Source organism: Merops nubicus, unplaced genomic scaffold (genome assembly GCF_000691845.1).
Source record: "Merops nubicus isolate BGI_N331 unplaced genomic scaffold, ASM69184v1 scaffold18568, whole genome shotgun sequence".
In the NCBI taxonomy this organism is placed as follows: Eukaryota; Metazoa; Chordata; class Aves; order Coraciiformes; family Meropidae; genus Merops; species Merops nubicus.
This window is the reverse complement of record NW_008626548.1, coordinates 1-19,056: the sequence shown is the minus strand read 5'-3', so window position 1 is coordinate 19,056 and position 19,056 is coordinate 1. Positions and strand designations below refer to the sequence as shown.

Here is a 19,056-nt window from a genome sequence, read left to right as displayed (position 1 = left end):
GGAAAGAGAGAATCAGGATGAAAATAGACATTTTAGAAATGAAAGAAAAGTTGCAAAAGAGATTTCTCACCAATCTGCAAAAGATGACAAGAAAGGTACGGATGTTACAAAAAGCGATAAAAACAAGTCTTATAAGCTAGAAGGAACTTCCAGAGCAGCAGGTACCTTAGAAGACCATAAAGCTCCCAAAACTAATCACACTGGAACAAAAAGGAAGGATCTAAAACTTAGCTTTATGGAAAAGCTAAATTTAACTCTTTCTCCTGCTAAGAAACAACGTCTCTCTCCGACATCTGGGCTTGAAACGCCTTCCCAAAAGGCCACTGATGAGGGAAGTACAGAGCTCACGCTGCAGGCAGAACTGTTAGATCCTGCCCACCCTGTTAGCTGTGGTCCCACAGAGCAAACTAACTCAACAGTACAACTTGTGGACAGCTCAGCAAAAAGCCATGTGGAGCCAGCACTGCCTGTTTCTGTCAGTTCTGAAAACGAAGCCTTGAAAATAGCAGCAGCAGATCCAGCACAGTCTGAAGAATTGCCAGCAGAGGCAGCTGATGAACTGAGCTCAGAAACCTTACCAGCAGCAGCAGTGGCTCAGGTACAGGCCCAGGCCTTGCCAGGAGCAGCAGAGGTGCTGGTTCCTGATGAGAAGCAGGCTGAAATGTCAGAAGCAGCAGAGGCTTGTGCTCTGGTCGAGTCGGAAGCCTCGACAGCAGCAGTGGCGGCGATGGATCTGAATCCCCCCGAATCTTTGCCCCTGGAGGTGGCAGGGAGCACGGCAGAGTGTCAAAACTTGTGTGTGGCAGTGGGTGTGATGGAGGACGATAGTGTGCCAGCAGCACAAGTGGCAGAATCTGAACCTGCTGGTGAAAGTACAGGAGCCCTTCCAGAGTCAGCAGCAGAGAAGGAGGAAGATAAAATATGGCTAGCTGCTGACATAGAAAGATCAGCAGACGAAGGTGGCTCTGAAAAGCTTGTCTTAGATGACTCAGGAGCCAAAAGTTCTGGTGACCTGGAGTCATGTGGTGTTGCAGATGGTATTAGCAAAAGAAAACCAGACTCTTTAATGGAGGTAGTGAAGGACAGTGATCCCTTGACTGCAGGAATTGTTGAGTGTCCTGTTGAGGAAAAGGATACCTGCGAAATGGATACGACTACGTCTCAGTCACTTGACAGGACTATGTTAACTGGTAAGAATGAACCATTAGTTGACCAGAATGCTTGCAATGTGGAGCCAGACCTAACTGAAATCAGTACTGAAGCATCTTCTCTTAATGGGGAGATGTATCCTAAAACTAAAGAGAGAGAAACTAACCTAGTTCCTGTTGATGATGACTGCTCAATATTGAGCATTGATCTCAATAACTTGAGGTATATTCCAAAGGCAATCAGCCCACTGAACAGTCCAATGCGCCCTTTGGCTAAAGCACTGAAGATGGAAAGTCCCTGCAAAGGTCTTGTGAAGAGTTACAACAAAGGTATTTATACGTGCATGCCTTAATTTCTTTTCTACATGAAGGCTTAGATCATTCGTGGAAAACAGAAATTACCTCTTTTAACTGCTTTCTCAGAAATGCCCATTGTTTCTTCTTAAGCTCTAAGTCTCAGTAGTCCTTTTTGTAGTGGAATCATGTAACAGTGCTGCCAAGATTGTAGCCAATGGAACATTAGTGTTATGAAAATTGGTGTTTGTCATTTTTGACAGATGAGGAGTTGAAATAAGAGTTACATACTAACTTCTAGAAAAAAATACATATAGTCTTAATAATTGTGATTAGTTCTGAATTGATCTCATTAGGTTTCTCTCAAACTCTAGAAATCTCTTCTTGTGGGTATTTGTGAGAAAGCTGCAGAGAGTACCTGAGACTTAGTTTCTAGGAATGTCAGCTAAGAGAAGGCTGTGCTCTCCATCTTAATTAATTTCAGTGTATATATATATATATATACACACATAAATATATATATATAAAAAATCATGTGTCAGTTAATGGGGAGGGGAGGGAAGTAGGACAGCTAGAACGTTAGGATTTATCATCAGTGAAGTAAGAGCTAACTCCTAAATAAGATGTCAGGGAGATAAAATATGATGACAGCACTCACAGGAAGAGAAAATAGGTCAACCAAAGTTTAAATCTTCTACTTGCATGAATTTTACACTTCCTGTAATGTTCTGCTGCAACTCATAAAAAGTTTTCTTGAAAGTTTAGCTTTCCTACTAGAAGAGGAATGGTAGAGTGGCATTTGAATTCTTTTTCTTACATTTCAGAGTGTAATCCTTAGGACCTTTTGCAAATTTTAGTGTGGTTTACTCTGGAATTCTGTCTCTTGTGCATGAGACAGCTCCTCTCTTAAGTGTGAATTCCTTTAGCAGTTTAATTTTCATTCCTACAGTAGTTTATATTCTTTGAAATATTTGGGTGGATATGAGAGCTTTGGGATCAGAGTAGATAAAGATCAAATAAAAGTATTTTTCTAATTTTGTAGTGTTTCCCTGAATTACTTCCTAGGGGAATCCACCCTCTTGTGAACTTGCTGCTAAGTTCCAAAGCCGTGCTTTTCAGCTCTGAAGTTAGAAGCCCAGTTGTCTTTGTTTTTGTGATTAATCATATGCATGTCCAATATTCTCCATCTGCTAAATTGACAGGAGGCTATGGGTTCTCTTGGCCTTGAAATTCAGCACTCACCTTTCTACTGTTCTGCAGGAGAGGTGTACATATATTAATTACCACTTTCATTTTATACTTTGGTCTGTCAAAATATTGAAGTGATGAGCTTGAGAATGTAATGGTCCATGCAAAACTGAAATGGAGGCAGTGATGGGATATGTTTTTGCTCTTGTAGAATTTGTATAAAGCAAACATTTTCAAATGTTGCTTTAAAGTGTTAAACACAAGTTCATTTTTTATGGAGGTCAATTTAGATACAATCTTTTATGAGATTAAATGTTTGTTAGAGGTCATTAAGCAGTCTAATCTACGTGTGATTGAACATAGAGTGTTTTATGAACTAGAGTGCCCAGCAAGCCTAAAATTAACTGCAAATATCACTCATCAATTCATATGCACTTCTGTGGAATTTTTCTACAATGAAAATGAGCTTGCCTTTTCAACTTTTGTAACATGATGCTATGTAGCTAGCTGTAATTGCTTATTTTTCTTACAAAAATAGCATTTGGTTTGAATTGTAAATAATTTTATAAAATAATTTTATATAATTTAAATAATTTCTAATATTTTAAAATATATATTAAAGATATCTGAAAAACATAAAAAATAATAAACTTAATTGTGGGGAATATTAAGGCATACTACACTGGCAGAATTTAAGCCTTTCCTCTCACATACCTCATTCCTGTTATCCAGGAATTTGAACTGGAGGGTTTTTCCAAAATTTCTCAGAAAAAAAGCTTATTTGTTATGCTTAGTTACAGTGCTGGTGATATTAAATGTATCAAAAACTGAAACAGAAGTTTTATCATGTGTGCAGTGCCTAATACTCTTTTTGTTTATTAAGTTAGTTTATTGAAAGGCTCAAAAGATGCTTTTTACCAGGCCTGGGAAAAGGTAGTTGAATACAAACATGAATAGGTCATTTGTTCTTCTCATTTTGTTTTCATTGTGAAGCCATTAAAAGAAAATCCACGTACTGTATGTAAATTTTTGTCCATAATGATGTTAAACTCTAGGTCGTGCGGCATTCAGACAATTGTTAAAGTGAATGTAAAGAAGTTCAAAACTGGTGGGAATTACTAGATTTTTCTGCTTTCAACTGAAGTGTTAGTGAGCTAAATCACATGGTATTGGTGAAATGTCGAGGTCTTACTTGCCCTTTGAAGCTCAGAAAAACCCATTAAACTAGTAACTGCTGAAGCAGACCACCCAAACTTGTTACAGGTCAAACTTCTTGAGTTGTCGTGAGCAGTTTCACACAAAGAGTTCTGAACAGTCACATCACAGATGAGAATCTTCCAGGTTTTTCTGAAAATGTCTGTTTATAATTGCATTCTTTATGGTGATCAGCAAACTGGTTTCTTTTCATAGATGTAATTCCTGAAAGCACGGTTGTCGTCTGTCCCTCCAAGAATTTGTCAAAGGAGGTAAACAAAGAAAATCAAAAGCCAGTTAACATGTCTGATAAACACTTGGAGTCCCAAGTGAGTATCTCTTCAGATGAAATAGAAGAAGGAGAAATCGTAAGTAGCGATGAAGATAAAGAAAAATCTAAACCAGAAAGAGGCTCTGCAAATACAAAAACGTCGAGACCAAAAGCTTCTCCTGAGACACAAAATTCCAGCAGTCCACAGAATCAGAAGAGTAAAACTGTGCATTGCAATGAAGATAATGGAAAATTTATTTCTGTGAAAGTAAGTACAAAGAAGAACAGAGAGGGGCTTAAAAATCAGGCTTTCAGCTCTTCGAAGGCTACGAAGAAAAACAAAACTGTGAACATTGCTTGTCTTGAAAAAATAGTCCATGTTATTGTTGAACCTTCAAATGTACAAGAAGTCATGCAGATGCTAAGAACTATACGAAAACAAATGAGGAAAAATTATATGAAGTTCAAAGTACAGTTCCCTGTTCAGCATTTTTACAGAATTATAGAATCTGGTATCATAAATTTTACATCATTAATAAAGTACTTGAACTTTTCCAAGATGTCTACATTAGGTGAGACATTAAAATTGAATATCTGTGATATTATAGAGTCCAAACTTAAGCAAGTTAAAAAGAATGCAATAGTTGACCATCTCTTTGAGCAACAGGTATCAGATATGAAAAAACAGTTATGGAAATTTGTAGAGGAACAGCTTGATTACATATTTGAAAAGATAAGGAAAATTCTAATAAAACTATGTGATGTGGGAAATGTGAGAAATGAGAAAGAGGAAGGGAAGTTTGAAAAAGCAGGAAAGCAGAAGCACAAGATAAGTCATAAAAATGATGTGCGAAGATGTAGAAAAAAGTCCCTGAAAGCCAGATCTCAAAAGCCTGAAGAATATATCCTTTCAAAGCAAATTGTGGACTATCAACGCCCTAAGTGTCACCATGAGAAAAATAAAACAGAAGCACCAAAACCTGCCTTTACAAAGTGTCTTAACTCCATTGATAACACGAGGAACTCCCAAACCAAAGTGCAATTCTCTAAAGAGGATCATTTGCAAGGCACTCTCACTCCATTGAAGGGTGTAAAATATGAAAAGGAAGGATCCCAGCTATCTAGAGATGCTAACAAGTCTGATCTCAGTTATGAGCTGCTCACAGAGCAACAGGCGTCCAGTCTTACATTCAATCTTGTAAGTGATGCTCAAATGGGTGAAATTTTCAAAAGCTTATTGCAAGGTTCTGATCTCTTGGAAAAAAATGGTGGCAATATTGACAGAAATGAGTGGGAATTCAGGACTCCAGAAAAACAGGTTTTAGACAGTCATAAATGTAGAGGTAATGCTGCTGGACTGACGCAAGAGATTGCTCCAAAGGAGGCTTGTGTGGAGCCTCAGGCAGTGGAGGATATCAGCTGGCCTCTTGTGTCACCTGTCCGAGCTCCCTCTGTAGCTTCGAGGCTTCAGATGTCTGTTGATCCAGACGTGCTGGATGAGAGCTGCATGTTAGAGGTTCCTACAAACGCAGCTTCATGCAAAGAAGATGAATGCCATTTACAAAAGGATAAATCAGTTGTTTCTTCTATCCTCCTTGAAGATTTGGCTGTTTCCTTAACTATTCCATCGCCTTTGAAATCAGATGCTCACCTCAGCTTCCTAAAACCCGAGACTGCTTCTAGCTCAGCTCCCGAGGGTGTTCTCAGCGCACATTACAGTGAAGATGCACTTCTCCAAGGGGAGGATGCCACTGAACAAGACATTCATTTGGCTTTAGAGTCTGATAACTCAAGCAGTAAATCAAGCTGTTCTTCATCGTGGACGAGTCGGCCTGTGACTCCTGGTTTCCAGTGTCGCCCCAGCCTGCCAATGCAAGCAGTAATCATGGAGAAATCCAACGATCATTTTATTGTAAAGATCAGGCGTGCAGTGCCATCTACCTCACCAGCACCTGGTCAGGTGGCTTCAGTGAAGGAGGCGCAGGCATCCTTAACCAGGATCGAAAAAGCAGAAATGAGAAGTGGGAGAAAAGAAAGGGACAGTCAGAGTGCCACAGCAGCCACTGTGCAAGAAACTCTCCAGCCAGATCTGGTGAGGACAGATCAGTTGCCACATCTCAGCACTGAACAAGGACAAAGTCTTGCCTTACCTCAGCCTCTGAAGGAGTCACATAGCACTATTGGAAAGGAAGAAACTGCTGTGTTGCTTGAACCCTGTAGAAAATCTTCAGACACAGAGGGACATGACACTGAAAGCCCAGGTGAAGGCCCTGAGCAATCTCAGGCACACACATTGAAAGTACCTGAAAACACAAATGAGGTGGGTGTTGGATCTCAAGCTTCTTCTCCTGCTGGGTGCAGTATAGAGTCATACGTAGACTTAACAGATGATATTGTTAGAGAAGCTTCATGTTGTGCAGTGGAATCCACTGCAGATAACAGGACTCGGGAAACTTCTACAGGAAGCTCAGAAATCAGTGATAAAAAAGAAAACCTGGTAGAGTGTTCTGATGCATGTATAGATTTAACGGAAGAGCTTTCCAATGAGGCTGCAGCAGGTGAATATAATCTTGAAACAAAATCCACTTCAAATACTGATGCAGGATGCCAGATAAATGTAGATGATAAGACTAGTAAAAAAAGGAAAAAGGAGTCTGTCGGAGAGAATTCCAACTCAAAAAGGCAACGGAAAGAAACTGAATCAGCAGGCAAAGGGAGCGATGCAAGTGATGTGAAGTCTGAAGAGGTAAATTCAGCACCCAAACAGTGTTCCAGTAGGAAGAATGAGTTGCAGCAGAACAAAGACTCTTCTCCTTTGGCTTCATCTGCATCATCACCTAGTCTGTATGCCAAAAACATCATTAAAAAGAAGGGAGAAGTAGTAGTTTCCTGGACAAGGTAATTTCTGACTTCATCTGTTTCATTATTTTGGATTTTTTTTTTTTTTCAATTATGTAATGCTGAAAAGTGGGAAGAAAAGGCTGTTTTAACTGATGGCTGAAGTTATTCAGTAGTTCTACATCCTTCTCTAAGTAGTGGAGTGGGAGCCTCCTGTCTATGCAGGATGACTTTATGAGACTGATATCTCCTCTTGGAGTATCACTGAAAGGTGCCCAAGTCTATTTTATCATTTTTCTACAACAGTTGTCCAAGGGAAAACAAATTTAAAAGATAGACAGTTTTCATGTAATACTGCTGGCAGACTTCGGAAGAGAACAACTTTTAGTAATTTCCTAGGTGGGTTAAATAAGATTTGCCTTAAAGAAGATGGCTTCCATACATCATAACTAATTCCATCACTTACCCAGATGTCCCAAAATGAGTACTTTTTGCTTTTGTTTTTAAAGCTTGTATGCTAAGATCACAAGACCTACTATATTGCACTGTCTGCAGTTTTTGATTCCCCTGGCCATATCCTTTCCTGTCAAAAAATTTCAGCCAAGCTTGGTAGGAGATAGTGGTCTTTGACATTCTACAAGACCTGGAAGCATCAGTGGCTGGGTATAGGAGAGAAGCTAAAGATTTCCCCCACTGAGAGAAGGCATGAGAGCAAACAGTTTATCTGTCTTTGGGTCTGTGCTGCTCAGGCTGCAGAAATGTGCTGGTCAACCATTGGGCCCGTGTGTTCCAGCTAGGAGGATGCAGGTGGCAAACGAGGTGACTGGAAGTGCCGAAGATCCGTGCAGTGTTGCTGTGCTGTGTTCTTATCCTTGAGAAACTATAGCAAGTTGTAGCAAGAACAGCAAAGCCAGCTATGATCAACACTTTATAAAAGAGCTCCTAAAATTTTCAGGACCCGCTTTTCTGAGCTATAGTGCAAACCAATGACAATAGGAAGAGATTATTAGAGGTCTACTTATGAATATGACAGGGTTTTCTGTGTCACAGTCTTTGTCCAGCTTTGAACTATGCCTAAAAATGTTCATTTGAATACCTAGTCATTACATTTTTCTTTGAAATGGAGGAAATAAAATAATTTATGGGAATATGGCAGGTTTCAACCAAGGATTCATAGAAGATACTGTATGATAACTGTGTGTATATACGTTTTACATATGCTTAAATTCATTAATGAGACAAGCAGTAAATTGGTGACATACTTAAGAATAGACTCCTGATCCTTTATTCTCACATGAACAGTAGATGTGCTCTGAGTATGTTTGCTATATTAAGCCACTTACAGAAGTGAAACAACTCCCTGTTTAATCTTTGAATGTCAGTCAGCCTTGGGTGAGAGCTGCTGCCTAGTCATGCAAGCTGAGGCAAGTCCACCTAGAACTACTGGGCCCCTGTTGAATTTATGAGTTCTTTTCAATTCAAGTTTAAATGACTGCTTCAGAAGCTTAAAACTCTTTGATTGCTTTGCGTTTTGGCAAACTGTATTGTAATAATCCTGCCCTTCCTAATAGGGTAGCATAATCTCCTCTACCACTTGTTTGTACTGACTCTGTTAACTCTGTGGTGGTAGAGGAGAATATTCTCCATATGTTTACTGCTGCTGTTTGAACTCGTGTTCCATAGTTTGGAAATAGTCTGAATTTTATACATACCTGTATTTTTTTTGTTTGTGTGCACATACACAGATATAAGTATTGATATTTCAAAAATGCATTTTTGCTATAGAAATGACGACCGAGAAATTTTACTGGAATGTCAGAGAAAAGGACCATCAAGCAAAACATTTGTTTCCTTAGCCACTAAGCTGAACAAAAGCCCAAATCAGGTAGGAGTGATCATTTTTTGTATTTGATAACATCTGTGTTGCTACATTTATGACTTCAGGTGAAGAAAAAGTTTTTGAGATCTTCTGCTAATTTGGAGTTGGTTTTTCCGTATATTTTTTGTTGGGGAGATCTTGAAAAACAGACTCTTAGTTTCTTCCCATTTTCATTTTTAAAATACATGCATTATAGGGACGTTATGGTCCAGGGATTCTTAAGTACCTTTTCAATTGGTACCTTGAAACTGCTGTGTGCGATCATAAGCCAGGGCCAATGGAATTGTTTCTATTGCTAAATCAGGACTTCGACAAAGAAAGGCAATTTGAAGAGGCCCAAAGCCTTTGCACACTTTTAATAAATTAGAAAAGGATTAAAATTGGAGCTGGAAAAAAAAAAATACTAAGGTTTTGCAGAAAGGACATTTTTCATGAGAATGTTTCCTTTTTTCTTTCACTTTTTAATTAAGAAACTTCAAAAGACACAGATGTCAAACAGCTGTAGAATGTCTCCAGAGGTTTGCCTATAACTTTGTACTTGTCTTGAGTTGCTATCTTAGCCTCTATCCTGCAAATCTGCAAGGATTGAAACACTCATTTGACTCCGTTAGGAAATCCTGCATGCTCAGGATTTGGCTTTGAGGATGTTGTGTTGTTACAGAGTCTCTCCAGGGTCTAGAAGCTGTTGTGTTGGACGGTTGGGTAAAACAGTGTTATCTGTACAGTTGTGCCACTCTTCTCAGCTATTTGGTGGATGGTAGACTTCCTACAGCAATAAGAGATACTGACTCACAGTTGAAGGAGGTCACTATGTAAGCTGTAGCTATACTCAAAAAAAGATGTTTGACTCTCATCTGCAGATCAGTTTTGTAAAATCCCTAGTAAGGGGTACCAGGACAAAATAAGGTTTTGTCCTTATATTTTAATCTTACAGTTATATCTGGCAAAAATCAAGTCTAATTGACTTTGAAAACTTCATTTTTTTTTTCCTTCTTGTTGTAAGGAAATTTCTGTTAAACCACTAGTTGTCCTTACTGCTCTGTGATAACCTGGAGGCTATGTCAGATGTCAAAGCTATAGGAAGACTTCCTACATCCAAATAAGCTGTTCGTGGTGCTCCTGAAATTCTCCTGCTAAAATTTATTGAAAGCAAATAAAAAAACAAAATAGTGGTCTTTCGTATGCGGTCAGATGAGTGAGTCTGGGTAGGTATGGCAGTCTGGAGCATTAATGATATGTCATTTTTTTTTTGTCCTCCATTAGGTTTCAGAAAGGTTCAAGCAATTAATGAAGCTATTCAAGAAATCCAAGTGCAAGTAAACTTACCCCCAAGTTGCTTCATGGTTACAGGGTTTAGCTGTTATCAGCAACGATGGACTACAACCACTGTAGTGGTCCATGTAGTGGGATTAGTGGGAGGTATCCAAGTCAGAATACCAAGTTGGGTAATTCTAATGCACTTTTAATGATTTACTTCCCTGTCCATGTTTTCTCTGAAGTGCTTTATCCGAATAACAGAGAGGGAGCTTTACAAACAAGCTGGCCAGGAAAGAACGGGCACGTACAAGTGAAGCAGCATTGTTTCAAGGGGGTGACATCTCCTGTTGGTTATGTGGTCTATAAGCAAAGACAAGGGCATGCAGTCAAGTGAAAATGGTAGCTCTTGCTTAACTTGTTGGAAGTACTGCGTATGGTGATGTCAGACTGATTTTTAAAAGTAAGAGTGCTTTGGAATCCAGTTAGTAGATAATCCTGGAAAATGACAGGTGTGTTGTCTTAGTTACCTTGAAACGTATTTTAAGAAGTTAGGCTTTTTTATTTTAAAATAAGGCAGGGCAATGATAGGAAAGATCTTAAAATCTGCTTACCTAGTCATTGGATTCTGATGGTAAGGAATAGGAGGTTCTTGCTGCTTTGTCAGTTCCTCATAGTGGGTTTCCAGAAAAGAATCTGGCTCTGCAAGCAGGGTTTGTCTTCAACTTCTCAGCACATTATCTAAGCCATTTCTTAATGACTCCAATGTTCAACAGAGATGAATGAATTTCTTTTTGAGGGTGCCCATCTGTCATCATTGACAATAGAGAGAATTTAGATTTCTAGATTTTTTCCAATTATCTGAGCCCCTAACTTAATATTTTTCAAGTCAAATGAGTCCCAACCGCTGTGAGTGAAGCAAGTCATTAATGGAGTGACCAGTTTCTCTATTGCTTTTAAACTGTGAAATGCCATAATGAGCATTCATTTACAAAGAACTGTCTTGTAGTTCAAAACATTTTGCAGTTCTGATATTCAAAAAGGCTTAATATTGAATTTTGAGTAGTTGAGGGCCTTTTTTCCCCCATGACAAATATATTGGAATGTTTTCCCAATTTTTTTCCCCTTCAGAAAAGGCTAATATGTTTTTCTACTCCAAATTATATCTGGGAAAGGTACTCAATTTAGGTCTTAAACATAACGAACATTCTGTTTTCTTAAAAAAAAAAAAAAAGTTATTTTCTTAAAATTAATTTAGAAACAGACCTTTACAGTTTTATGAAATATGACTTTTGTGCCTACTAACCAGGAGAAAAACTTTCCTGTAAAAACAAGCAGTTTCTAAACCTTGTCAACTTGGCATGTTTTGACAGCAGTTGTATCTATCTTTACAAATTTAGTGCATTAGAAATTCATTATGTTCTATTTTAATGAACTCCTATAACTGCTTCCAGTTTTACTAGTACATACTAATAGTGTGTATGTGTGTGTATATATATGTATACACAAACACATCTCATCTATATTGCTGCTTTATCTCTGTTTTCTAAAAAGCTTTTTTGTTTTTTATTCTTCCCCCTAAGAAACATTCCTGGAAGTTGCACAGGTTTTTGTATTATGAAATCACTGATGTTTGAGGTTTTATTCTTTATTGAGGACCAGGATTGGCACAGACTTTGTTCAGTCAGAATATCTGCTGAGTTTAGAGTTTAAGAGGCCCACCTAAGTGCATTGCCTGGATTAAATTGGGATTTTGTTTTCAGAATCCAGTGACCACTTCTTCAGTTTCAGCACAATGGTTTTTTGCTTCCTCTCCAGCTAACGGGACAGACTTCTCATTCTAAGAAACCATCAGATAATTTGTCACTAAACCATCTAACGGTTTAATAAACTAATAAATCTAATCGTCTGATACATCATCAGATGTTGCCACTGACACTGTTGGAGTATTGTAAACATGACCAATGGAATGGATTGTCACACTGCCAAACAGTGCATTGTCCTTGTTTTGGGCACTGCTCTGGAAACTGTTCCAGGGAGTGAGTGGAGTAGGCGATGATGTCGGTTCTGGCAGTCTTCCATCTTATGTACTCACTTCAAAACATTTGTTTTTGATGATCAGCTGTCATCTTTCATGCTACACCAGTAGCTCCTAGTGATTTCAGTGGGAGATTGGTGTGCCTGCCTGTGCTTGTTCTTAACAAACATTTGTGACAATTGTTGATTTACTGGAGATTTAAATCTAACCGAATCTGTTCTCAGAATAGTCAGTTTGCAGAGTTCATGTCTGTAGACAAGTCAGACCATACTAAGGGCATTTTTTTAACCATATCCATAGAAATCAAAATGTGCACGGTACTGAAGGAAGTAGCTTCTCTCTACCTAAGTGCTTCCTCTCTGTCTTGGAAAAAGCAGGCAGCATGTTTGTTATTACAAAGCTGCTTATTCCTTACCTGTGTTTATTTACTTCCTTACCTGTACAGGTGACAGGCGGGGCAGGTTTTGACTGTTTGGGTTCTGACTTGGTTTCTCTTTCTTGTAAATTATGAAACTTGTATTAATGTTCTGTCTGTTGTAAGTATCTGTACAGGTTCCTACATTGTCATGTAAAATATCTGATGTGTGTATATATATAAATATATGTATAAAATTAGACAAGAGTTTGTTTAGCCAAAGATGATTTTTTTAACTATATAAAACTCCAGGTTTATTTTGTATAAACTAAATAGTTTGCTTACTGTAAGAGTAATGCAAAAAATAAAACTGTAAAATTCACAGATATGTTCTTGTTGAACAAAGGTTGGCTTGGAGTGGTTTTGTATCATTGTTTGTAATTTATTTCTCCAACAAGAGTTTTGATACTTATATGCAAAATGTACTGTATGTGAATCTACAATCTTATTATGAAACCTCAGGTAAACGACAACACCTTCTAGAACTCTTGGCTCATGGCTTGGCAACTACACATGCTGTGAAGCAACGTTGAAATTGACTTCTGTTGGTTTGTATAAATGAGTTCGATGTTGATATTCTGGCCAATAAACATGGAAATAATCAGTTGCTGCTCTGATGCAATTACTGCTCCCTATACATACTGCTTGTTTCTTAGTGCACGTGACTGGATCAAAAATGGGACAATTTCACAAACTACATAAAATCTTTAAACCAGTTATGAATTAGAACCTACAACTTTCCTCTTTTTTCTAGAAACATTTGGTTATTGTTGAGTGGAATATTACAAAGAAGAAAGACCTTTTTGTGTCCCAGGCCTTTCATTGTATAGCTGGCAGCTCTTTGAGATTCATACTCCAATTTGCTGTTGACTAATAGGTCTGCTATCCAGACACACATTTATACAGGATTCAGTTTAAAAACCCTTAACAGCACTGGAAGTACTGGAATATTTTCCAAAGTGGAAATTCAAAGAGCAGGGTTTATGGAGATGTGCGTACTAGTGAAATCATAGAGCATCAGGTATTGAATTTTGAAGCATTCTCTCTAAGGCATAGTGTGTCTGCATACAATAATTGACTGAACTAAAGGCATTTCTCTTGAGTGTCAATCCCACAGCCCATAGCTATTTCCATTAAGACTTTTCTCTAATTGTCTTCACTCTAAAAGCAGCTGCAGAATAATCTTTAGCAATTTGTCTTCCTGAAGGGAGGCAGCAGTAATAAAGCATGCCAAGAAACAGGTTTAAGGATTTCTTAGAAGAATCTATGAAGTCAATCAAGAGGTGTTTCAGGAGCAAAATTGGCTTTGATAGGAAAGATGGATGATGTTTCAGTTGCAGCTGGCACATTCACATCACAGTTTGAAAGTAGTGTGCTGTGCCACCAAAAGCAAACCTATCTGAGTCAAAGAGATAACACAGGGAATAAAAAATAAAGACAAATACTTCAACAGAAAGGAAGTTGCACAGCCCTTGTTGAACAGCATTTTCAAGGAGACAAGTACAGATTGTGCAAGGGGGAAGGGTGCACTGGTACATAAGCATGAGATAGTCCTACAGGAGAGGTGGGGCTAGTGTCTTTTGAGAACTCCATGTTAGTGGGAATATCTGTAAGGAGAAGCAGCTTAAGTGGAAGCTTAAGTCACACATCTTGTAGGATGGAAGAAAGGGGCCGGATGTTCTGCAGCAAGACAGGAAAAAAAAAAGTGGGTCTTTGGGAGGTCTATAAAATTTAGGCCTGGGCTGATGGCAGCAAAGGCCCTCATCAAAGCCTTGGATTTCTCACAGAGTCTCATTTTGGCAACTCACCTTCCCTTTTTAGACCTTGTCTCTCACAGATGCCCATTCTGAATGGGCTTGTGGGTGGCTCTTTAACCCAGCTGAAGAAGGATTACTGCACCGACAGCCTGTGTTTCTAACTGAAGACCTGAGTCTCAGTTCCTGTGGTTCCATTTTCAAAGACTCAGTCTAGCACATCCTAAATTAACTCGACAGGCAACAGAGTATGAAATCGGACGTGACCGATCGATCCCTGGGCATTGATTCAGAGCGAAACTAATGGAATGTAAAGAAAATGTAAGACTCTATCATACTGTAAAGGCTGCCTGTTTAGCCATTTCACAAAATAAATATTCATTTGGGCGCTGGGTGAGGTGTAATGTTTGAAGAAATGACTAAAACAAGGCAGAGGGACGCTGCAAACTCGTGCCATACAGATTAAGCCTTGAGGGAATGGCTGTGTTAGATGTCACTGACTAAAATAATTGCATGGTAATTTTGGCTAGAGGCACCATCCTATCGTCTGATGATTTTTAAACCGCGCGTGAACAGTTTAGACTGAGCGATCTTCACATCCAGCTACACAGGACTGAGAAGCCCACTCAGGGTACCACATACTGAGAAGCCCACTCAGGCTACCACGTCTGTGTGCTGGCTCTTGGGAAAACAAAGAGATGCCCTACCACTGCCCAAGGAAGGTCTCTGAGCTATAGGGATCAGCAGCGCTGCATGCTCCTCCTGCAGTGCTCTAAGGTAGGCTGACCAGCGTCTTCCTCCTAAGGTAAGTGGAAGAAAAATTATTCCTAGGGCAGTATGAAGCAGACAGGTCCTTTGTCAGACTGAAAGCAATGCGAATTAAATCCAGGAGTACTTATATCTTAGCATTTAACTTTTTCTGACAAGAAATTTCAGCTCTAACTCTTGCTTTATCAAATCACAGCTGATGAAAACCTGGCATAAATTTAACACAGAAGCTATTTGAATAGTGGTAAAGGCTCAAATGATCTCTGAATTTAAAAAAGTAACAAAATCAAGAAAAAAAAAGAAACTTCCTCCAAGACAGATGGTGGATTTTCATCTGGTTCTGATTACATGCACGAATCTTTATTGTTTGAAATATCCGTGTTAAACTATTTGGACAGACACCAAGGTAGACAGATGGTATAATGACAAATGTCTCAGGTATGTGCTATCTGTACTACAAATGCCATATTTCTAGTATACTTAGAGTACGAGATTTACTAGATATACCAGATACCAGTGTACTTGAATGCTAGAATTTCTAGTCTACTAGTAGACTGGAAATAATTATATTGTTAATATTTGAGGTTACCCTCTTACACTAAACTGAAAATCCTTTGTTACACAGAACTCAAATAAGACCAGGGAAAGGAAAGGTGGAAAAATTGGAAGCACATCACTATGGCAAGGTTGTAAAGTAGTCTTGGCTGATTTCTTAAAGACTCTGGCTTTTGTGGCTCTAGACTAGCTTCTTAACACAGTGTTCACCCTGTCAGTATTTACATGGTGGTTCTATCAGTGCAGGTTTGAGGGCAAGTGTCTTGGTATAATGAACTCACTCAGAGTGTGAATTTGACCATTCCTACAAATGCTCTCCTCTGCCAGCTATTGTAATGGAAAGGTGAGGATAGAGTTGTTGAAATACTAGTAGAAACAACTTAAGAAACAAACACAAATCAGAGAGATGTTTACCCTCCTCTTCTTGTCCTCTCTTACCCTGAATGGTTACACTCACTTTTTGTTCCAAAATGGAGTGATAAAATTTCTACTGCTACAAGAATGCTAGTGTGTCACCTTTGGAATTAAAAAGTCTCCTTTCCCCTTCATTTCTGCATTTACATTTTGGCATCTCACCTGGGTTTTTGGTTTGGTTTGGTAAGTTTAGTTTTGGTTTTGTTCAGAGTCTATTAATTTTGGTGAGGGATCAGCCATTCCCAAGGCAGCAAATAAACCCAAAGCTCTTTTGCTTAACTTGTGTTGCCATCATTCAGTCACCATTCAGTGGAAGGGGCACAGTGCAATCAGCAACTGTCTCCTCAGCAACTGTCTCCCACTAGTATTTGGCCTCTTGAGTACTCTGATTTTGGGAGCTTATGTAAAATTCTCACTTTACTGAAGGTGAACTATTCTGTATCAGAACTTGCAAGCTTGTAAAAGCGGATTCAACATTGTCAGCTTGAGATGTGGTGTTTTCCAGTAAGCATTTTGAGATGTGGTGTTTTCCAGTAAGCATTTCAACCTGTGAACATCTGTATACCCACCCAACCTATGACAGTGCAACAATTTGACATCTGTTCTGAATATAATCCATATGAAGTCAGAAGAAAGATCTGGCATTGTTCTTTAAAGATGAGGAAAATGGTCTACAATAATGCTTGCTGACATTTTTTCATGTATCTTATTTCAATTATATACGTGGGAGGGAAGGAGCAGGGAAAGAAGGTATTCCAGGTGCATCACAGCACCTAAGAAACGGCTTGTTTGGCTAGGGTTCATCAATTAGTTCCTGTGTCAAAAGGGAATTTTGTTGTGAAGGTTCAAAGTTGCAGGGACAAAATATAAATAAATAAATAAATAAATAAATAATCATAAAGTCTGTGGGATGCTTATGCAGAGAATGACTGAACTGTACAATTGAAAATCTTTACTTGCAGTGTGGGTAAATACAGCCTCCAAGCAGAACTGTGCTATGGGAGATCACCTCATAAACCATACTAAGCTTTATGGATAATAGTGATATCACCCAGCTGTGCTATCAGGTAAAACTGGTTTGGATACTGCAACCAACCACTCTTAAAAAAAAAAAATTAAAATTGCACTTTACTAAAGGTTGTGGTTTGGTGGAATTGGGGAATTTTTGAAAGGACAGTAGTGTAAAAAATTTAATTTAGGTATGATCCCAGTTGCTTTCAATATTTTATTACCACATTAGCAGAAAGAATTGCAGGGACATGACACTGAATGTGTGATGGATTCACAAATAAACAGACACCTAACTGTTCAGTTCCCCACATTACCTGAAGCTCCTGAAAAGTTTCCAGAGAAATCACTTGGAAATTGAGCATCTGGCAGCGGAACATAGATCAATTTGCTGGTGAATCAAAGAGCTGGGAAAGACACAGTTAAAAGATCATCTCACACTCACGGCTAAAATCCTCCACACCACTCCATTATGTAGTGCCTGGTTTATTTATCTCATATGTTGAAATCTATAATTCTGGTGAAGTTTTGGTGATTCAGTAAGACTTCAAATGATAAAATTAAATATCTTAATCCTAGAAGAGTTCTTAGTTTATTAACATTATCCTGGAACTGAGACTATTTACACATGTACAGCTATGTGTAAATTAGGTAGGTATTTGTAGTTTTAGGAGTCCAAGGGAGAGAATTGTGGATTTCTACCCTGATAGATGGGAAAACATTGGATGGATGGATGGGTGAATGGATGGATGGCACGAACAATGCTACCACAATGGGGTACAAAACAACATTTTTTACTGTCATAGTTATAGGATATTTCTCAAAACTTTTTCAAACAAATGAAAGTCGTGAGGATTGTATGTTATTCTAGTTGTTTTTCACCCAAAACTACAGTAAAGCCACAGAGAGTGGAATGGAGTGGGTGCAGAATTAAACTATAGTTGGCAATGGATTTGTGAAGTGAAAAAAAAAAAAAAAAGCCTTCTTTCCTAGTGGGAAAAAAATAGTGTAAAACTGTAGGCAGTTAAGAAGTACCGTGGCTTACAGCTGAAACCAATCTCTCTTAAACTTAAAATAATCTCACATTTGCATCTTTTACCAGTAATCACAAAGTTTGCCTTCATTTAAAGACCCATTAAGTAGAAAATAATGGTGAACTTCTAAGAGCTCTCCCACTATCAGAAGAATGTATAAGATTATTGTTTAAAAAAAAACCCAAGAAGCTAACCTAAAAAAGGCCCTTTCCAAAAGAAATCCAATATTGTATTAAAGTAACATAACTTTTTGTATTTCAGATATGAACTTTTGGCCATGGGGGACTGGAACCTGCTAGGCAGCATCCTTGAAGAAGTGCACATCCACTCCACCATAGTTGGCAAAATCTGGCTCACAATACTGTTCATATTCCGGATGCTGGTGTTGGGAGTGGCTGCCGAAGATGTCTGGGATGATGAACAGTCCGAGTTCATCTGCAACACGGAGCAGCCTGGCTGCAGCAACATCTGCTATGACAAAGCTTTCCCCATCTCTTTGATCAGATACTGGGTGCTGCAGATCGTATTTGTCTCTTCCCCCTCGCTAGTTTACATGGGCCACGCGCTCTACAGACTGAGGGCTCTCGAGAAGGAGCGACAGAAGAGGAAAGCCCACCTGCGGGCTCAGCTAGAGGACCTGGAGCCCACACCCGAGGAGCACAGGAGGGTGGAGAGGGAGCTGCGTAAGCTGGAGGAGCAGAAGAAAGTGAATAAGGCACCCCTGAGAGGGTCCCTGCTGCGCACCTACGTCCTACATATCCTGACCCGCTCGGTGGTTGAAGTGGGCTTTATGATAGGTCAGTATCTCTTGTATGGGTTTCACATGTCCCCCCTTTACAAATGCACTCGGCCCCCTTGCCCTAACACGGTGGATTGTTTTGTGTCCCGACCCACAGAGAAGACCATCTTTATGGTTTTCATGAACAGCATCGCCGCGGTCTCCCTGTTCCTCAACATCCTAGAAATCGCCCACCTGGGCCTCAGGAAGATCCACAAGAGCCTCT

General features: G+C 39.1%; 2 protein-coding genes across 2 annotated transcripts in view; both read left to right on the top strand.

Moving 5' to 3' along the window:
• Window positions 1-10,132, top strand: part of CASP8AP2 (caspase 8 associated protein 2) — an 18,537-nt gene extending 8,405 nt beyond the window's left edge. Inside the window, 4 exon segments of the mRNA XM_008946055.1 lie at window positions 1-1,478; window positions 4,041-6,993; window positions 8,719-8,818; window positions 10,076-10,132. The exon segment at window positions 1-1,478 is cut by the window's left edge and continues 17 nt beyond it. Of these exon segments, the coding sequence (XP_008944303.1) occupies window positions 1-1,478; window positions 4,041-6,993; window positions 8,719-8,818; window positions 10,076-10,132 (4,588 nt within the window).
• Window positions 10,133-18,329: 8,197 nt separating this feature from the next.
• On the top strand, window positions 18,330-19,050 carry LOC103778466 (gap junction alpha-10 protein-like; the record flags this gene model as incomplete). The annotated part of the gene is made up of 1 exon (XM_008946056.1): window positions 18,330-19,050. A coding segment is annotated over exon 1 (721 nt), but the record flags the coding sequence as incomplete, so codon positions are not given.
• Window positions 19,051-19,056: the final 6 nt, after the last annotated feature.